The sequence below is a fragment of the Myxocyprinus asiaticus genome, chromosome 43, assembly GCF_019703515.2.
Source record: "Myxocyprinus asiaticus isolate MX2 ecotype Aquarium Trade chromosome 43, UBuf_Myxa_2, whole genome shotgun sequence".
Classification (NCBI taxonomy): Eukaryota; Metazoa; Chordata; class Actinopteri; order Cypriniformes; family Catostomidae; genus Myxocyprinus; species Myxocyprinus asiaticus.
Window position 1 is genome coordinate 15,202,885 of NC_059386.1, and position 22,247 is coordinate 15,225,131.

The 22,247-nt window shown below is 40.0% G+C and overlaps 1 protein-coding gene across 3 annotated transcripts in view; it reads right to left on the bottom strand.

The window, feature by feature from the left end:
• Positions 1-76: 76 nt before the first annotated feature.
• Positions 77-22,247, bottom strand: part of LOC127433638 (transforming acidic coiled-coil-containing protein 1-like) — a 48,458-nt gene continuing 26,287 nt past the window's right edge. For 2 of the 3 annotated variants that reach the window (XM_051685701.1, XM_051685699.1), the window contains exons 3-13: positions 16,711-17,719; positions 8,665-8,725; positions 7,894-8,038; positions 5,241-5,293; positions 4,571-4,708; positions 4,201-4,277; positions 4,029-4,072; positions 3,300-3,463; positions 3,049-3,155; positions 2,545-2,665; positions 77-1,675 (exon numbers count right to left, since the gene is read on the bottom strand). In XM_051685701.1, coding sequence (XP_051541661.1) covers positions 1,607-1,675; positions 2,545-2,665; positions 3,049-3,155; positions 3,300-3,463; positions 4,029-4,072; positions 4,201-4,277; positions 4,571-4,708; positions 5,241-5,293; positions 7,894-8,038; positions 8,665-8,725; positions 16,711-17,719 — 1,988 coding nt within the window. In that variant the 3' untranslated portion in view covers positions 77-1,606. The remainder of the gene's footprint in view (positions 1,676-2,544; positions 2,666-3,048; positions 3,156-3,299; positions 3,464-4,028; positions 4,073-4,200; positions 4,278-4,570; positions 4,709-5,240; positions 5,294-7,893; positions 8,039-8,664; positions 8,726-16,710; positions 17,720-22,247) is intronic. The other variant, XM_051685700.1, reaches the window with a different exon arrangement.

Here is a 22,247-nt window from a genome sequence, read left to right on the forward strand (position 1 = left end):
AAAAGGTCTTGATTAGTAATTGTTTCTACCATAGTTTCAAATATTGCAATATTTAGTAAGAATGATGCAACAAAACCAGGCTAATTATTACTTTTATTCAGGGAATGCATTTATGCACAAAATATATATTAGTCAATGGGATTTCTGTGCAACTCTCTCTCGCTCTCTTCCACTTTACAAACATTATAACACAATAAAATAACAATTATATTCTCATAAAAATACACACAGTTCAGATTTCAGTGAGTACTGTAAAGAACATCAAAAAGCTTCTTAAACAACAAAATGAAATGACAATTTACAGGCTATTTTTGTATTTCTCTACATACCCTTTTATGTTTGGCACATGGCTAGCTGTTTCTATTGGCAGTTGTTTATTCTGAGCAGAAATATTGCATAAGATAGCACAGAGGAGTTGTGGGATAAAAACAACAGCCAATAGCATCACTTTAGCATCAGGCACATAGCAAGTCTGGCAAATGATTGTCAATTCTTGCAATGACTTCACTGAATGGCTTAAAGATGATTTGTCCACAGGCAACTTTGTAGTAACCAAAGCACTTTGACAGGCTCTATGCAATTGATTGTATGATAGCATAAAGAGCAAAATGATTTTAACCTGTGACAAACTCTGTAGTTCATGCGGATTTTAATACAATGCAATTAATTCAATAATCAAAGAATGTTTAAGTGCTTTCAGTTAGTTTGAAAAATTGTGCTGTGAAATTTTGCAAAGTGAGCATTTGATTGGAAGATTGTGACCTCATGAATGGAAGTTAACCAATCCAATTTCTTTAATATCCCATCTGGTAACACCTCACATTTGCTCTGATAATTTGGCAGCAAAACAATTAATGAGGAAGAAAAAAGCAATATATGGAACTGCAACCTGTTTGCAAACTCTTAAAACATACATTTTGAATATGCTAAAAGGTTTTCTTTAAATTTGTATCATGAGCTCAAAGTTTGAATTAAGCATCAAAATTACAGTACAATGCACGATCATGGCAAGTATTGTAACAAAAAAAGTCTACTGTGAAAGGTGTAAATAATATGATTTGCTCCCTCTGGTACAAATAGCAGCAGTGCGATCATGTAAACTACAGACAAGGCCAATCACCTTCTTTCCCACATATTAAAGACCTCTTCTTTTACATGGACAGCTGACCTTACACACACACCCAGAGGAATTCTCCCAAAATCTTATACATGCAGCTGCCATAACAGCTGAATCTACAATGTACACAAACTCCACAGAAATTCTGAAGCAGTAATCAGAATGAGATATGCGTATGGTTTCTCTCCACGCTTTTCAAGACTCTCACCATTAAAACACATTTTATACCCGCAAATGTGGATTATGGCAATATGGATGTTAGTCCAACATCAGCACTTTTAAATATGCTAAAAAAAAAAACAAAAAAAACAAACAAAAAAAATTGCTGACTGTTTCTGACATTTCTTTGATATAGCTAGATCCATGGAAAAGTGACTCCATTAAGATTTCCAATAAGGAAAAAGCAACGGGAGACCTAAAGGTGTGGCCGGAGTGGGTCTGGGTGAGACAGGGATTTTAAGCAACAATACGAGTATGTTCTTCTTCCTCTTAGTCCGCTGTGCCCAACTTGGCTATGAGCTCATCACAAATCTTGGAAAGCTCTTCAAATTCCTGATTCTGCAAATATGAAGTGGATGACAGTAAGAATTATTTTGTATTTTTGTTATCATAACTTTTTTTTGCATTACAAAAACTTCTCTGGATTGATCATGCTGAAATAACTTTTTCGATCTTGTTGAAATAACTTTTTTGAACTATTTGAGATAAATCTAGTTAAGATTTATTTCTAAGGAAGCCCATTTTGTCCATGGTTTATTGATATTTGCCTTTTATCATTACAAAAGTTACAGGGAACTGTTGAGGAGAGAGGGAGAATGAAACAAGCGAGCACTTTAACATTATGAGCTCAAACGCATCTGCTGTGGCTCTAATATGCGGACGGTTTAAATGAGACTGTGTTGCAAACTGGTCTATTATTGTAGTAACACGATGCACGTAACAACAAAACGAACCGTGACTGGTCATTTACATGTCTCAGTTGCTTCACCTGCAAGCAGGCCATTCTCAGTGCACTAAAGAAACAAATCGGCCGATGTGATAATTAAACAATTCAGAATATCGGCCGACCACTAGTCGTAATCATGAGAAAACAAGACAGAAAAAAGTGATAAACCAAGGACAAAACGGGCTTCCTTACATTTCAATCTTGTTGAAATATATATATATATATATATATATATACACTTTATGCTCATATAATATGTTTTGTACATTTAAGTCAACTGTATGCTTTATCTACACAACTTTCCATGTCAAGTCAAAATTTCAAGGCAGCAAAGACACTTATGTTGAAAGAAGAGTTTTAACAAATTATTATTATTATTTTTTTTTAAAGTGAGCTGGTTAATTTATTTGCTGTTACAGGATGTTATATTGTATTAGATGAGTATGGTCCAGTTGGTGAAGCTGAATATGTGAGATTTTACCTTTTGTTCAAGCGCTCGCTCCATTGACTCCACCTTCATTTGCTCTTTTCTCAGGCTGGCATTCAGCGCCACACTCTCTGCATTGGCCTTAGCTCGCACCTGAGCTATTTCTTCATTCGCTCTGCAACGGAAACAGAGATCAGAGACTGTGTGGATGAAAGAACACTAAGGAACTTTTGGCAATATAGCAAAATCTGGGTAAGAAATGGACAGGGCTTTGAACATAAACTTGTTATGTACTCACTCAATAATGGATTTTGTTAATTGTAACCAAATAAATCTTACGTAGTGCAGCTTTAACTGACTTGTGTGCTATATTCCAAGCCTTCTGAGAGTATATGATAGGTTTGTGTGAGAAACTGACCAAACTGTATGTAGTTAATTGCTGATAATCTTCCCAAAGACATGGAATATAGTGCACAAGTCAAATGGACAGTGCCTTTTTGTCCTTTTTGGAGTTGACAGATGCAGACACTTAATATCATACAGGCTGAACAATCTTACCTTTCAAGTTTCTCCTCTGCATGGATTTTGAGAGTCTGATAACGTTGTTCCTCCTGCCTTACGCGTGCAAGGTAGTCCTGAGCACACTTCTTTAGCACTTCCTCATTCTGATAAAGATGAGAGAGAACAGCAGAACTGTCATATCAAGATGTTTAAATTCTACAGAACATCTGTAAACAAATCTCAATCATTTACATTATGGCAAATATTTTTGGGTTAATTCAGATTGGACTATAGTGATGATCAGTTACCTTCTTAAAACCCTCAAGGACAGTCTTCATGTTTTCGTAGCGTCTAAACAGGTCGGACAGTGAGCGTTCCACAGAGTTGAGGTCGGCTAGGGCCTGATCTCTCTCCAAAGTTAACTGGTGGACACTTTTCTCAGATCCTATGTTCTTACATTGCTCATCCTCTGCTTGGGGAAAAATTTGCAAATAAAGAAAGATTTGCTTTTCAAATCTACATAGAAATGTGATAACATTTAACCTAAAAATGTACATGTAATTGACTTAATAGTATTATTATTATTTTATTTTTAATTTTTTTTACTTAATAGTATTTTTTTTCTCCACTTTTCTCCCCAATTTGGAATGCCCAATTCCCAATTCGCTCTACGTCCTCGTGGTGGCGTAGTAATTCGCCTCAATCTGGGTGGCGGAGGGCGAATCTCAGTTGCCTCGGTGTCTGAGACCTTCAATCCACGCATCTTATCACGTGGCTTGTTGAGCACGTAACCGCGGAGACATAACGCGTGTGGAGGCTTCAAGCTAATCTGAAGCCTCGTACCGAGAGCGAGAACCACATTATAGCGACCACGAGGAGGTTACCCCATGTGACTCTACCCTCCCTAGCAACCGGGCCAATTTGGTTGCTTAGGAAACCTGGCTGGAGTCACTCAGCACACCTTGGATTCGAACTCGTGACTCCAGGGGTGGACTTAATAGTATTATTAAACAATTCAGGCAAGCATGATCACTCACCAATCATTTGGGCCACTGTCTTCTCATACTCATCCACTATTTTCCTATGATAAAACCAGTTAACAAAGTAAGAACTTTGTTTTCTTGTGACGAATGCTTTATGAGAAAACATGGGAATTAAACTAAACTTGGTATATTCTGGGAAAGATTCTACATATGGATATAGGCCTACCTCATTTCAATGACCTCTAGTCTACTCTCCTCATATTGTCTCTTCCACTCATTGGCTTCGATCTCTTTGGAGATTATCTGAAATGTATAAAAACAATAATTACTTATAGTCCATTACAAGTCAACACACAGTCCCCATGATTAATTTACATTTAACTGTAAACATTTTAATATAATATAAAATATATATATTAGTATTATAATTATAATATTGCCATTAAAAAACAGAAACATAAAAATTAATTTAAACAATACATGTGTTGACTGAGATGTCAGCGTGTAGTCCTATATTGTGGTGGGATTTGGACAGATCTCAGAACAGTGTAACTGGACTGGTATAATAAGACACAAGGCAGGTGTTTGTGTTTTACCTCTTCTCTGATCAGTGTGAGCACTGCTGCCTTGTCTATCTCACTGAGAGATATTGAATCCAGCCCTGGACTCAACTTCTCTACAGTCTCACTGTCTGAAGAACTCAAAGCAGGACTCTCACACAGCTCCTCTGTACTCTGCAGAGCACACATTCATAGATGAGCTTTAAAAAGGGGCTATTTTATTTTTTGGTTATACTGTATATTATTGTAAGTTGATTATTTCTATAACCTTATCACATGTTTGTAACCATGCATCAGAGCACATACAAAGTATACATTCTATTATATTACAATGTAATGCTTATTGTTTTATAATTGTGATAACAATAATCATTAATTTCATTATAATTCAACATATTGACAACATATTCAAAACATTGTGAAACCACATATGATATACATATCGTGAATAAATGGGAGGATACAATGACTACAATCTTTCCTCTGACCCAGTTATTAGCTCATGTGAAACTCCTTGTCCTTGGGCAGATTATGGCCGGTGGACACTAATCCTCTTAACGGGATATACAGTACAGTAATTATGAATCTCTTTCAAAGACATGGCACCTCTGCTATGAGTTCATGTGTTGTAGGTAGTCATGTATATATGGGAATGGCTAGAATATCTAATCCCATATTTTATAGATACTAATTGATCAGAACTTACCGGAGAGGTGAGGTCCCTCTCATCAAACTGGCGTTTTATGCCCACTGGCAGATCTGATTAGAAAGAAAGACAGATTGTTATTGTTTTTAATTTACCTTTGCAACCCCAACTCGTGTTTAAACAGGTTAACTCTGAAGCATTTAAAAAATAGTACATTTGAATGTTGCTTTGCCAGTGGACAAAGATGAAGAATTAACCAGTTAGTCATTGTGTAATCAGTAGAGGGCAGCACAGGCTACTACTAGAGGAATGATGAGATGCTGCAAGCTGTGCTGTACTGATAGTAATGCAGTTCTTTCTATTGAATCTACTGTAAAACTAATTTTGACTGCAAGTGAGAATAAGAGAAGGACAAGAATAACTGAAGTAAAACTTCTTTGTACAGGTACTATTTTCAAAGACATGAAACGGCATTCGCATCGCATTCAACGTCAAAAATATTTACTAGTGAAACAACATTCAGCAGGAAATAATTTAGAGAGGAACATGTTTTTTTCCCCCATCACGATTTGATTGGACCGTGCAAAGTTAGGCTATATTGTCATTGGTAGATATTTTTTTCCCGCTCAAAGCAGTTTGCGTTAACTTATCTAAAGGTAATGGTGGAACTTTTGTTTTTTACACATTCGTGACATGACCACAAATGCTTGCAAAAATGAAGTGTTCCACCATTAATAACAGAAGCGCTTTGTTTTTTAATGGAATAAATAAGTATGGGCTGTAAGGTCTCACGTTCCATCAACTTTGAAAACAAATGTTCATAAATGCTTAAATATGTGGGCCCCAGAGCTTATACAAGGCCCCCTCAACAGGTCCCTGTGACTATGAGGGCCCCCAGCCCTCTTATAGGACCCTTTTGCCTTCCTGTTTCTAATTACATTTTTTGAGCAACTCTTTAACCTTATAATGCCACATGTATCATATTTAATACATGACTTCCTCTACATCATTACGATGTGTATGAGATGTCAGGTGAAAGTTTCCATGCTCTTCTGGAAGTAGAAGACCTTGTAAAATAATTTCCAAAATAGTTACCATTATGTTTTTATGCACATCTTTTTTATGTGAAATCTTTGCTGATTTTGATAAAGTAAAATTAACAATAATGTTTATATTGTTACTGATATTTCAAGTTACTGATATTTCATTAGTAGTTATTGAATCCAAGCAACGTGCTAAAAATTTCATTATTTTTCAAAAAAGTTTAAAAAAATATATTATTTAATATGTTAAGCTTTATATGTTAAGCTTTATTCTTTGTATAAAAGGACTGTCGAACAAAAACATTTATTATACTATTCATTGCTATAACTGGATGTTTGCCCTCTACAAAAAAAAAAAAAAAAAAAAAAAAAAGAGAGCATCTTAAAGCAGATTAAAGGGCTTGTGTGTAAGTTTTGAGAGCTGAAGTTTGAAGTTACGAACATTCAAAAACAGACTCATAGCTCATTTAAATATTCTGTCAATGTAATGTAGTCTAGGGGATTTTTGAACACTTTGAAAAGGCTTAAATGATGCCTTTGCAGGGCTTTTCAATGGAAGAATAATAATGGTAGCCAAGCTGTAGGGTCGGACCAAACAGAATTTCCCAAAAAATGACCAAATTACTATTTTTGAGCCCCACAGTTTTCAGCCTTTCAAAGCTCTCACAATGGAGGGTAAAGTCTTTGAAGGATATAAAGTGTAGGGATGATCACCTCTGAATGCAACGCACCCCATCATTCAGATGAGCTGAAAAGATATAACAGCGCGAGCCAGAAAAATGGCACCGGGGCCCTTGCTAGTCATAATCCGCCCCTGCTGGTGGCTCAGAAGATTCCATTTAAATTTTAATTGAAACAATTTGGGACTGTTTCTGTTTACTGGGAAAATTAAAATGAAATTTGCCCCTGGTGCTCTGTGTCAATGGAACAGAGGGCTGTTCTTTTCCTGGGAGAGAGAGGCAGAGTAAGCTTTCTCATTCAAAAGAGTTCTGTGTATGCACAATGCCCCTGAACTGTCTGACTTAACAGAGCAGTGCTTGTTAAACCTCATTAGTGACAGATTGCCCCAGTCTCTAATGATTATTGATTTATTATCTGAAAATAAACACTTCAGCACTACAATAGAGCAAAGCATGTGAATAGTAACAAGCACACTACTGATAACCTCTAGTTTCCATTCACTAATTTGTGTATGAATCAAAGCCGGTACTAAGATGTGGGAAGCTGGAAGGCTGAAGGAAATCTACACATACAGAACACGTACATCTCTGAGACATCTGTTTTAGATCTTTTCATCTGGAAAGCATCTCAATCTAATTAACATCCGCTAAACATATTAAAAAGATCAGATTTACAAACATTCTAATCATAAACGTATCAAAGACATCTGCTGTATGCCTTATTGACATATGAGACATACTTATTGACATACGTCTTATAGACGTGTTGCAGATGAACAAACAATGTAAAAAAATATGTCTTCCAGATGTAAACACACACATAAAATAGAGGTCTAGGTGATGAATGTGTGCTATCAGGGAAAGGGGCCAATTTGTTGACCGTTATTTTGATGTTGTTTTGGTTCAATGACTTCTCATGGCTAATAACCTCATAGGATTGTTATTTTATTGGGTAAGATCAGATTCTTGAAGGTGGAAGAGCTCCCTCACCGTCTGCAGTCTTAGTACAGGTTTTGGTGCAGTCTGAAAATTCATCCACCCCATCTTTCTGCCCCATGACAAGTTTCTCCTCATCGGTGGCATGCTGCACGCGGTGAGGCAGCTCAGATGCAGGATCCTCCTGCACGTCTTTCTCCTGCAAATCAGAATAGCAAAAGTTCATGTAGTACTGCCTAATAAAATCAATATGAAATGATGCCATATAGACTTGCAGTACTGTTTACTTCTGCATGCTTGCAAAGCTTATCAGGCAAATTGTATTATGCCATAGTCTAAAAAAATTAATTACAGCATTTCAGACTCTGTCCTCCTTTAGTCTTAAACTCTCAGGGACAGAAACACATGAGAGCACAGTGATCGCTTTGGGACCTGTGTCCTGTTTTAGTTCACATGGTGCACACGCAATAATGCTCATGAGAAATGTTTTGAGTCCTGGTTCAGAGAGCACTGGTGTTCTGAAGACTTTATCAGTGACTATGAGTAAGAAATATGTGAGGAGGAGGGTTTGCTAAGAAAGGGATTATAGGAGAGAGAGAGTACCAGGGAACAGGGAGGAGGGGATGTGCTGAGTCACTGCAGTAATCACAAAAGTCCTAGATAATGCAGCAAACCTAGAGGTTCTGTATACTGTATATGGATACCTTTCTGTTTTCACATTTATACTGTCACATATATAGCCACAAAAATGCAAAAATACACATGGATGCAAGCATGCAAGCAAATCACAATTAGACACATACTCTTATATTGTTGAAATCTTACCTGACTGCAGACATCCAGGACTAAGGACTGATTGTCATACTTCTTTACTTTACATGAGTTCCTGCAGAAAGGAATACAGCCGGCATCGGTATATGAGACCAAGAAACACTGAAACAACTTTCAAAAATATCCATTCCTCTTAAAGCCAAAAGTATACTTCAGTTCCCTTTCAATTCAGTTCACCCGGCATTGTTGTAAGCACTATGGGGAGTGTCCTTCACACGACCTTGTTGAAACCCTTATACAATTATGCCAATCTTCTGATAGGCAATGGTGTCTGAGTGGGCGCTCTATATAAGCAGGCGCTCAGTCACCATTTCTTCAGAATTTTCTTCCTTCAAGACTGCGACTTCGTCTTCATCTTGGAACCCTTTCTGCTTCGCTGTTCGATATACACTTACAGCAGATGAACTTCTCAGCAAGACGTGAACAGGACGACTTGTAGCCTGTGCTCAGTGCCTGCTACTGCTAGAGGCTTTCTGCTCCCCTGTGTGTTCTGGTGAAGAGTTCTCCACCTCACCGTCAAAGATGCTCTCGGTGAACGGATTCTTCGCTTCAGACACTCGTCGTTGATCAACACGCTGCTTCAGCGAAACTCCTACCTGCTTCCCACAGTGCTCCGACTGGAGTTACTGTATCCTTATATATATCTATATATATATACATTATTAACTGAAGAGCCGCTTGTATGATAGACGTCTTTTTAAAGATGTCGTTCCACAAGTGTTGCCCATGCAAATGGCACATCCTGTCGCCTAATGAGCACGAGAGCTGTGTTCACTGCCTGGGCCGCGCCCTCACACAAGCAGCTCTCATGGAGACAGACTGCCCTCACTGCGAGGGCATGAATCTCTGGATGTTGCACTCTAGGATCGACCTCGTTCTGAGGGAAGATCCAGCCTCGCGTGCCCTCCCATCCACCTCTTCTGTGTCCAGAACAGCACACCATTCTTCCCTGAGGTCCACACGGAGCTAACAAAGACCTGGCATGCACCTTACTCTTCGCGCATTCAGGTCGGAGGTGCTGCTGTCCTCACTAAAGTGGACCACACCAAGGAAAAAGGCTACTCAAAGCTTCCCCCGGTGGAACAGGCGGTCGCAGCTCACTTCTGCCATAATACTGCCATGGGATGGAAATCCTTCCCCGCAAACCCCTCCAAGCCATGTCAACTGATGTCCGCACTGGCTGGAAGAGCTTGTACAGCAGCGGGCCAAGATGGTTCAGCACTCCACAGCATGCCGGTGCTCCAGGTTTTTCAAGCTAAGCTCCATAAACAAATGAATGAGCAAGGCCCCAATCCAGAGCTGTTCAAAGAGCTCTGCACTGCTACAGATTTGGCTCTGCGAGCCACGAAAGCTACCGCTCAGGCCATCGGCAAAGCAATGAGCAAACTGGTGGTTCTGGACTGGCATATTTGGCAAACTCTCACGGAGGTGCATGACACAGAGAAAGTCACCCTCCTCGACACCCCGGTGTCACCCAATGGTCTCTTTGACAATGCCATGGAAGGCTTTTCAGAGTGCTTCTTCGCGGTGCAAAAGCAGTCTCAAGCAACGAAACACTTTCTGCCAAGAGAAGTAGCACTTCCCCTTTCCTGGCACACTCCCGATATAATTCCGTTCAGTGCTCGGCAAAGAATCCATCTCTTGCTGCCCCAGCTACCACTGAGCTGTCTGTGAAGCAACGCAAACAGTGGCCCAAGCATAAGCGCCCACCATCTCAGTGCGAAATGCCCAGCCCCGTGAAGAGGAACCCAGAGCTCACCGTTACTTATGGCACTGAGCCATAAGGCTTGATTCGAGGAACACAATGTTTCTCCCCTCTTCCACAATACTGTTCATCGGGAACAGGACATTGTTCAAAATGTTGCTTCTGTGTGTATTACTCAAACAAAGATTGTTCTCACAAAAAAAAAAAAAAAAAAAAACGCCCATTGGGACACTCACACATTCTCAGTAAAAGGGCCATTTCCTCTTCACATATCATACACCCCACACATTATGCTTAACCGCTTCCCTATGGTGAGTGGCACTCTATCTCCTATAGCGAGCGAATCAATAAGCCCGCTGTCCCGCTGCACGAATGCATGGCAAGCCCTCATGGGCGTGTCAGACTGGGTGTTAAAAATAATCAAGCATGGTTATATGATTCAGTTTGTGCACCAGCCACCTTGTTTCACTGGCATTTAACGATCTGTGATCTGACCAAAGGATGCGCCAGTGTTGCATGCGGAGATTCACAGTCTTCTTGCAAAAAAACGCAATAGAGACTGTCCCAGACTGCGACACACACAGCGGGGTTTACAGACATTATTTTCTTATTCTAAAGAAAGATGGCGGGCTTCAGCCCATTCTAGATCTGAGATGCTTGAATCGTGTGCTCATGAAGCGACCATTCAAAATGTTAACTCAGAAACATCCGTCCTCAGGACTGGTTTGCGTCAAGAGATCTGAAGGACGTGTACTTTCATGTACCAATTGCACCGCTTCACAGATTTTTTAGATTTGTGTTCAAGGGAACTGCTTGAAGTCCTTCTTTCGGTCTGTCTCTGGCTCCCTGCACATTCACGAAATGTATCGAGGTGGTGCTCGCCCCATTGAAAATGAACAGTGTGCGTGTTTGGAATTAACTCAACGATTGGTTATTGCTAGCCCAATCAGAGGCACTACTGAACGAACACAGAGACTTGCTGCTTTGCCATCTGAAAAATCTGGGTCTGAATGTCAACTGGGTGAAAAGCAAACTTTTCCCCAGCCAGCAAATCTCCTTTTTAGGAGTTCGTCTCAACTCCGTGAGCATGTGCACGCACCTCACGAACGAGCACATACAGACCATTCTTCGGTGTATGTCTCAGTTCAAAATGGGGAAAACATTGTCACTGAAGTCATTTCAAAGAATGCTGGGTTTTATGGTGGCAGCATCTGCCATCACACGGTTAGGTCTGTTACACATGAAACCTCTCCAGTACTGGCTCAAGCGACATGTTCCACATCGCACCTGGAGCCTCAGGCGCATGTGCATCGCAGTGACTCGCCGCTGTCTGGCTGCTCTAGCACCATGGACAGCACTGGCCTTCTACCAACAGGGTGTTATGCTGGGTCAAATTTTCAGAAGAAAAGTGGTGACCACAGTTGCAGGTTGTGGCACGGTGTGCGATGGACACCCGACTTTCGGCACCTGGACAGGTGCGAAATGGGCATGACACATCAAACGCCTAGAACTACTGGCTGTCTTTCTAGCTTTGAGAGCTTTTCATTCCAACATTGTGAATCATCACATTCTGATTTGTTCGGGCAACACAACAATAGTGGCGTACATAAATCGCCAGGGCGGACTCCGATCACCACAATTAATGAGCATGACACAACGCCTCCTCCAATGGAGCTGGTGACATGTCCCAGGCCGTCCAAATTTCAGAACGGATCTGTTGTCAAGCCAGGGAGCATTACCAGGGGAATGGAAACGTCATCCTCAGACAGTGATGAGGATTTGGGAAATATTTGGCAAAGCGGAAGTCAACTTATTCGCCTCCACGGAGAATGGCCACTGTCCCCTTTGGTACACAAATGGCCAGCGAAATGCAAGTATGCATTTCCCTCTTGTGCCTCCCTCATTCTATCATCAGCAAAGTCCTGTGGACATGGAAAAAGTTCTGTTAATTACGCTGAAACGGCCCAATCAGTCCTGGTTTCAGGAAATGATAGAAATACTAAACGGCCCTCCATGGGAAATACCGCTGAGGAGAGACTTTCTCTCTCAAGCACAAGGCACGATTTGGCTTCCCCAGCCAGAGCTGTGGAACCTACAAGTGTGGCCTCTGAACGAAGCACATCGGACGAACCAGAATTGGCTCAGTCGGTGATGAACACCATTTTACAGGCTAGAGCACTGTCTACGAGATGCCTCTATGCACTTAAATGGTGCTCTTCGCATGGTTAAGACCTGGTGAATTGCCCCATAGCTGAGATTTTGACATTCCTTCAAGAGCAGCTGGATGCTGGTCTTACCCCATCAAGACTCAAGGTTTATGTAGTGACTGTCTCAGCATACCACACCCTGGAAGCTGGCTCGTCGATAGGCAAACATAATCTAGTCATAAAGTTCCTTAGAGGAGCGAGGCATTTGAACCCCCCTCGCCCTGCTATGGTGCTGACTTGGGACTTAAATCTGGTGCTGAAGGAACTCACAAACTCCCCGTTTGAGCCGTTGGAATCCGTTGAGCTGCAGATATTTTCCTTAAAGACCGCACTCCTTTTGGCTTTGGCCTCATTTAAATGGGTGGGTGACATGCAGGCAGAATTTGGTCCAGATCTGTCAAAAGCCACCATTAAACCTAGAAAAGGCTATGTGCCTAAGGGTAGGTTTACACGACAATGATGTACTAAAAACTGAAAAGTTTTTCCTTTGCATTTTTGAAAAGTTTAGTATACAGACGACAACGCTGTCAAAACTATCCCCATTCACACAGATCCGCGAAAACGACCAAAAAAGCTGTATTATGCATGCAGACCAGTAGTTGGCGATGTCACTTGGTAAAGAAACACTACGCGCCTGCGCACATAAGCACTCTTCCACAGAGCGATGAATACAAACAATGAAGATGGCAAAAGCATCGAGCAATTTTGTCTGGACGGACGATGAGGTTGCTTTATTACTACAAGTGACCCTGGACTATAAAGCACACCACCTATTTAAGGACTCCAACTGGTGATCTCATGTTGGTCTGTTCACCCTGGAGGTAAGGACATAGTTCTCAAAGTTCATGCCTATAGACTAAACACATAAGACGCATGCGCATGACGTCATCGTTTTCATAAATTCGCGTTTTTGTTTGTTTACACGGAGACGATAACGGCATCGTTTTCAAAAACGTGCACTTTGAAACCCGTTTTCAAAAGTTTGCATTTTCAGGCACCAAAACACTGTTGTCGCATAAACGAACAGCCAAAACGCAATAAAAAGTTTTCCGTTTTTAGTTGAAATGTTGTCGTGTATATGACCCCTAAGGTTTTATCAACGCCCTTCAGGGCACAGGTGGTTTGTTTGCAAGCCTTCTTTCCCCCACAGTTTAATTCAGATGAAGAGCAATCTATGCATATGTTATGCCTGGTGAGGGCATTGCATACATTTGTTGAGCGCACCCATCAGTTTAGGCTGTCAGATCAGCTCTTTATTTGTTATGGAGGATGCACAAAATGAATGTTCATCTCCAAACAAAGGCTCTCACACTGAATCATTGATGTGATCACCCTCGCTTATGAATCACAGGGTGCGAATTGCCCTATTGGTGTCAAAGCGCATTCAACCAGAGGCATGGCCTCTTCATGGGTGTGGACAAATGGTGTCCTTACAGGACATATGTTTGGCAGCAGGATGGTCCTCACAAAACACGTTCGCAAGATTTGATACCTGGACGTGGCGTCCATTTCCTCACAAGTCGTCTCTGTATAGAGCGCTTTTTACATACAAGTGGGTGAGCCCAAGCCCTTATTACAGGTGGGCTACCGACTAAAATCAACACAGCAACCTAATCATATGCTGTTGAACTGCCCCTTCAAAAGTCATAAGCACTCTCATAAGAAATAAAACCTACTTTTCCAACCATGTTGTGAGAGGGTTAATAAACCATACTGTGTATATCCATATGGTTCATATAGATCCCAGACTACATTCATTTCTATCTGGCGTCAGCCACGTGGGACTATTCATATACATTTTAATATGACTTATAAGTCATCGGCCTGTGGCCTGTGACTCCTTATGAATATCTCTGTTTAGTGTTATAACTCTGGGAGAGTAATGTCACGTAGTGCGGCATGATGGGATATCGTTCCCCACAGTGCTTACAGCAATGTCAAGTGAACTAAATCGAAATAGAAAGTCTCCGTTTACACATGTAATCTCGGTTCCCTGAGATGAAGGGAACAAGACCTAGCAAAAGCTGGCCGCACTACTACTTCAAAGTTTCATAATATGAGTGACTCACTCTTGTCCCTCAGTCAGAAAAATGAAGAAATGGTGACTGAGTGCCCGATTATATAGGCCAACTGTGCGCCTACAGGGGCGGGGCTCAGACACCATTGCCAATCAGGTGATTGGCGTGATTGTATAAGGGTTTCAACAAGGTCATGTGAAGGACACTCCCCATAGTGCTTACAGCAATGTCTTATGCCCTTCATCTCAGGGAACCGAGGTTACATGTGTAACCGGAGACGTTTTTATGTGTACGTTAGTGTATGCATACAGGGTGAGTGACGTAATTTAATCGTCACCAAAGTGCTCCAGCACTGTACAGTACGTGTTCGGCCTGATTTTTATAGTCCGTGTGTGTGCCTGGAATTATTTGCACTAATTAGTTAGTCCACAAGGTGGCAACACTTAAAATTCTTTTAAAAATCTTTAGGGGTTGAAACTCTTGAAAAGAAATAGTCCAGAATCTTATAGCCGTTATAGCGTCAACCGCCTGTGTATGCACACACGGTCAAATGGAGTATACTTTGAATGGCTAGAGCATTCGACTGTACACATATGCTAGCGTATACGTAAAAACTGAAGTATATCGGACAGAAGTTTGTGTAAGACCAATATATTGTCCTGGTGGATTTAGTAATTTTGAGAATATTGTTATCGGATGATAAAAATGGCTAAATATCTACCTAGACCTGTTTAACATAAGTGTTAGCAGCTTTGTCAATGGATAATGCACATTTTCTGGTTTCAAATATTTTAGGTAATATTTAATTTAGGATTCTGTATAGTATTTTAATTTCAGAAATTTTGCATGCATCTGTAAATGCTACTCTATCTTGCTAACCCCTATTAATACTTTTGTTGCGAAAGAAATTAATCATGGGTCACACATATTAATAAGATTTAAAAAAATAGGGTATTTCTACAATCGCCTCAATAACTGAAAGCATTTGCCTTTGCTTTTGAGTGATGCTGCATCAACAACGATTGGTGTTAGTATAAAGTCCAATCAAGACGACTGTCAAATCGGCCAGAAAAGCAAAAATTACTTGCACCTTAAAATTATTATATACTATACATATATTTTAGCATTATGTTGGCAATTATCAGGCCTGCTCTCTAGATATCAGTCAACTACTAATAAAAAATAGTAACTGTCGTTGTTACAAAAAAACAGAGCCTACATAACTAAAATGCAGACCATCTGTATATTGATAACCATGATGAGAGGGTCAAATCTCAGTAGCCATTATCAATAACCCATGGACTAAATCAAATTGTCTGCCTGGACAGTTATAATTTAATAAATAAATAAATAAATAAGTACAAATCCTGCCCTTGTTTGTTTGAAGGACTGATACATGATTTGGAGCCAGAGGGCAGTTCAACTGTTAGCAGAGCTCATGACATGCAATGGGACAGAAAAGATAACAGTAAAAGTAAGTGGACATAAGGGCAGGAGAGGATACTTACAATAGTAAACAGAGAAACCACACTTGCTCAGTGGTACTGAGGACAGTACGACAGTGAGGAAGGGAGGAAGCAGACACAGAGAGGAGGGGATGTGGAGAGGGGGACATGTTGTAAGACATTAGAGGGCAAGAGAGGTGCATGAAGAAAACAAATAGGAGTGAGTTTTAGCTTCCTGACTTTCATACACAAATAGGAGTTAGTTTGTTAAGGGAATGTAAAAGTTTAACAGAGGACAATATTTTTTTTAAAAGGGACAGCAGGGGGAAAAAAACTACCGTAAACTTCAGTAGACTGGAACGGTCATTCAAGAACAGGCTGAACACTGACACACAACTATGAAATATGATTATGCCCCATGAAAGACATGATTAGACAGCGATGTTGAAAATGAAGGGGGCATACCGACAATTTAAAAAACACTGAGAGAAAAGTAAACGTGATTGATGTGTTATGAATAAATAGTTGAAAACCTCTCGTTCGCTAATTTTTCATAGAAATGTAAACTTCAAATAGCCAGCTATAGAAAAGACCAGAAAGCACACAAAAAGTAGCAATACACAACAGTTTCTGCATCTACTGTAGCAATCTTGATTGGCACTCACGTGATGGTTCTGTCCTTGTTTTTCTTCGGTGACTGTCCTGCTTTCTTACGCTGCTCCAGAGTTTCCTCTGGTTTGTATTTGTCCGTTAGCTTCTCTGTCATTGGTTTAATAGTGTCACCTCCCCCTAAGGTCTTTGGTGGCATAAAAGGTTCAACAGAATCATCAAAGTTATCAGGGTCAAAAGTATATGATCCTTTAGGAAGTGTCGGTGAGTTGCTAGGTTTACTGTTTCCTCCGAAAGGATTAAAGTTGGGATCATCCCACTGATTTGGGTCAAAGTTGTAGGATTTCTTAGGAATGGGAATATCATCAACGTTCATGGGGGCTACGTCCTGAGATGGTGGTTTGTCTTGTTCTGATGAAGTCTCTGGCAGTGAAGCTGCTGATTCTGCAGCTTTTGGTCGCTGAGTTTTTGGAGGAGCCAGCTTGCTGCTTGTCTTCCTTCCAAGCTTCTTGGGTGGAGGTTTCTTGGATTTGCCATCATCAAGTCCAAACTCCAACTTAATTGGCTGAGCAAATGTTTCGTCTGTTAGTTCTGATTTGGGAATACTGACATTGGCAGGTGGAGAGTTCTGTAACTTAGAATGTCCAGTGGTGAACGGATTGATGCTGTCATCAAACTGTACAGTGTCGAAGTTGTAACTTCCTTTTGGAAGAATCGGTGGGTTGTCATCCACCTCGTTGGGGTCTACGCCATTAAGTGGGGTCTTCACCTTGAGGGAAGGAGGTCTTGGTTTGAGGGACTTGGTCTGTGATTTGGGGGATGGTTCTTCAATATGACCATTGCAGGTGGGCTCTGGATCAACTGTCAGACCTGCTTCAACAGGATCAGGCTGGTCCATGTCCATGTCAGCAGAGGAAGTCTGGTTCCTGGGTTTCAGGGTCAGGATGGGGTCGACACTGGTCTGCCATTGGACCGGGGCAGGTGCGTCCTCAGGAAAAGTCTCAGTCAGGGTGAGGTTCTGGGTGATGATAGAGGTCAACTGATTTACACCATCTTCTGAGTAACCTGTTGACAGTAGAAGTAGTAGTTTTTGGTTATTAAGATCTTTAATTTATGGAAATTAAATCCTGATAGTCAATCCTGATTTCTGATTAAATATGCAATAATAAGTTATTGTAAATTACAGTATGTTCACCTTATATCATCTTTCTATCTAGTATTTTTAGGGGTTTTCCACTTTTCCCTCCACATGTTCTTAGAGCACATATTCTCTATTGTTCAACCTATGGAGGATATTTGAAGGACAGACTTCCTTACGACAGAAAAGGCAGGAAATGCATCACTCAGGATGTACAGAGTTCAACAATAGTCTTCACTTCTCTGTCTCAAACAGGCATACGAAAACTCAACAACATGACTTACAATTAAGCACAAAAGTGAGCTGGACATTTCAGTTCTTATATTTTGGATGTACTGGAAAGATGTTTGGCCTTTCTGTGTCATTATGTGGAAAAAACGCATCAACAGTACCAGATTTAGCTGTAACTAGAGTGTAACAAATCACACCTTGAGAATTTACATCCGAAACAATGTCATCACTGTTAATGTAGCCATTTTCAAACACTTCCTATCGACTACTCATCCTTATGGCAGTCATCTTTGAGTTTTGATGCAACAGCCTGTTGCTAAGAGACAGGAGTCTATTTATAAATGAGATGTATGACTTCACGCTGACCTCTGATTGAAAACATCTTTAAAAAGTGCTTGTTGTTATTTGTTCAAAATATTTACATGCAAGAAAGAACATGTCCATTGATCAAGAGACAGTGTCTCAGATATAATAAATATTTTGCATTTGAATTATAAGGACCTATAAAAGGCAGTTATACATAGTCTATATTCTAATTTTTTGTTGACTTTCAGCCGTAGTCCTACACAGTTAGTGCTTCAACACATTAAGCTGTGGTAATCATGTGGGAAATCTGAGATCAAGTCTGGCTTGTAGTACTTTATTTGGGTTGTGTGGTGAAGTGGTAAAGGCTCAATACTGGTAACCAGAAGGTTGTTGGTTCAGTCCCTGTAAGAAGCAAGCCATGAGTCATCCCTATTGTGCCCTTGAGTAAGGCACTCAGCCACAGGTTGCTCTAAGGGGGTTGACCCAGTAATAACCACATTGCGCCATTCTACATGTGAAAACCACGGAAACATTTCCCTGGCCCTTGTTGTATGGCGATAAAAAAAGCTTCCCAAAATCTCATTCACTGCATGCAAGGCAACACTTAGTTGGTTTGCCCTGGACATCCCTTTGAATTATGATCCTTTGAAAAACACGAACTTGTACTTTACTAACCAGCACTTTAGGGCACTAGCCTTGCCTGCATGAGAAACATCTACAGGTTTTAGAACTGTAGTGACAATATTTCTCTTACAGACCTTCCAGGCTCTCAGAGTCCTCGCCAGTGTCCATGTGCAAACAAAGCAAGATTTCTCTTCCTCTTTGTGTCCCCACACATCCGCTACTACATTGTCCTTCACTGTTAACTTGGCAGCAAGCCTTTCCCTTTGAGAACACCAAAAACACTCTGATCAGCACTTGTCTCTGCAGTCGTCGCTGTCATCACTTTCAGAGGTCAAGAATCCTCTTCTACATTTATGGATAGGATGTGCTCATTTCTGCAGTGGCTTAACTTTCAGGTAAAGACAGAGTGCTCTATCTCTCTTTCACAATCCAATTCTACACTTTCTATGCCATCTTGAAGAGCAAGTTCTTTTTGTTTTTATATACAGTGTTGTTATTCATTTTGGGCCTTGAAGTTGATTAAAATTGGGTAGCATAGATTAATGGTTAAAAGATTTGGGCTGGTAACCGACAGGTTGTAGGTTCAAACTGGGCTGCTCGGGCCAACCGGGACAGTTGTTCCTAATGCTTATCCTGCTGAAAAGACCAGCTTTAGATCATGCTGATTTATGTTGGTTTGGTGCTGAACAGCTTAGCCATGCTGTTCACCAGTAAAAAATGTTGGTCAATCAGTATGGCCTTCTGGTAAAGCTAGTTAATCAAGGAAGTCTTGCTGCCTAAGCTAGCTAAGAGTCTATGAGTCTAGCTGAGTCTTATTGTGGTCCACTTAATGTGTTTACATGCTGGATGAAGCCGGGCCACTATCGCAAAATTTAACAATCCTCCATATTATACCTTTAAATTGTAGTTGACGCTGTTTCATTGCAAAGTGACATGGATGTTATTTTCCCACAGAACTTGAAGCTTTCAGGCTATATAAGCAAAGGATGCCATTTGAACATGCCATACCAAAAAGAGAAGTCTTCCGATTAGTCAATTCAATAGGATAAGTCGCATTTGTAGTTCTGAAGAAACATATAAAAGCAATGTAATTGTAATTGATTTGACCCATAGATTTCAGGAAATAAGCTATGCACATAGCTGGATTGAAAAGACTTCTGCTCTTTTTGAAAATACAGATCAAAATGAATGCCTCAACAGAAAACACCTTGAGTCTAAAAACAATCGCTTGTCCTATATAATTCAATATTCTCCTTTAGTTAAAGAATTTGAACAAATTGCACAAAAACACTGGCATATTCTCAGCTCTGATCCTGTAATTAATAGTTTCTGTAAGGATCCTCCACGAATAGTATACAAGCGTGTGCCCAATATACGACAGTTTCTTGTTAACTGACAAATCTCCTGAAAGCCCGGTACATTTGTTTCTCTCTGTCCCTGATGGCAACTATGGATATGGACAATGTGCCCAAGGTAACTTCACAAAAAAATTGCCATTTTTTTTTTACATTAATGCATTTGGCAGATGCTTTTATCCAAAGCAACTTATAGCACCCTTATTACAGGGACAATCCCCCTGGAGCAACCTGGAGCTAAGTGCCTTGCCCAAGGACACAATGGTGGTGGCTGTGGGGATTAAACCAACAACCTTTTGCTTACTAGTTCAGTGCTTTAGTCCACTATACCACCACCACTCATAAGGATTTTTAGTCATCCTTATTTGGAAAAACAACTAAAAATAAAAGGAGTAATTTCATGTACTACCAAAAATGTCATTAAAATGATAAAGTGTCCGTGTGGGTTGGCTTACTCTGGAAAAACTCAACGGAGTTTAAAAACACGTATTGCTGAACATAGAAGCAACATTTGATTAAATGATAATAAAAAAAAAAACCCATTGCTGTTCACTTTAATCAATTCAAGCATAATTTGTCGATTCTTCGATACACAGGGATTGAACAGGTTAAGATATCTAGAACAGGAGATGTCAACAAACTATACAGTTTATATCTACACTCAATACCCTCTGACCAAAAGGGATTAATGTAGATTTATATTTAAAAAAAAATCTGTTTTTTTTTAATTTTTTTTTTGTTTGTTTTTTAGTTTTATTTGCTTAAATAACATGTATTGTAAATTGTAAACTATGTGCAACATAGTTTGCTCAAATGTCATGTAATGTTTGTCTATCATATGTTTGCTTGTTTTTATTATTGGTTTGTACTTAATTTGCTTGAATATTATTAATCTATCTATAATGTTAATTGTTACGTTTCCTTTTGTATTGCATTATTGATGCTGTGATAGTAACTTTTTAGGAATGGTATTATTGATGGTGTTGTATGATCTCTATTTTAGGTCACTGTTGATTGTTTTAGATAGGATAATTTACTTTTTACATGTTCTCATTAATAATTGTTTGCTTGTTTGCAGCCCACACCCACTTTTTACTGCCTGACAAAGTCCCAAGTGGTCGAAATGTTGTATTTTCTATTATATTAAATTACATGGGAGCATTTATAACAGTGTGCCGTTCTTTTCTTATTTCATGAATTTTGTCCATTTTTGATCATGCACATGCTGTCACAACACATTATTAAATTACTTCGTTAAAGATCACAAAAATGTTAAAGTGCAAACAAAAGCTGTTGTAAATGTCACAATACATGGCTGACTGAATTTGTTATGCAGTAGCAAAGACAAATAGACTGTAAATAATAGATTAAACTACATTAAATGCTAACAAAGTCACTGGGTGCAACTAAGGCAAGAAGGGGGGAGGACCGTATATAATAATAGTTACGCAATCATTTTCATATTCTCTGACGTCTGCTGAGTGCGGAAGGCATCAGTTGGAGCTTATGTAGGACTTTACATTCGGGTGCAGCAGGATTTAGTGCCTGGTGGAGACACATGAAGACGTCTGTTTACATAACCACAAGTTCTGGCGAAAGCATGGCTAGCCATGAAAATGTGTACCACACTGTGTGTGTGTGTGTGTGTGTGTGTGTATGTGTGTATGTGTGTGTGTGTACATCTGTGAGACAGTTTAAGGATGGTGATGTCTGTGGTGGAAACTGGATTGTGCTTTCTGCTGGAAAATGTTACCGTGTGTTTGACCGAGTAATCTAAGTTACGACACGTAGGCGAAACACTGCTGCCTCAATTAGCTCAGAGCACACTGCAGCTCTCAGAAAAACCTTCTTAAAACAGTCATAAAACTCACAAAAATGCTTACATTTTATGAACTATGCCAGCAATAAAGTTGACTGAGGAGGATAGAGAGAAAGAGAA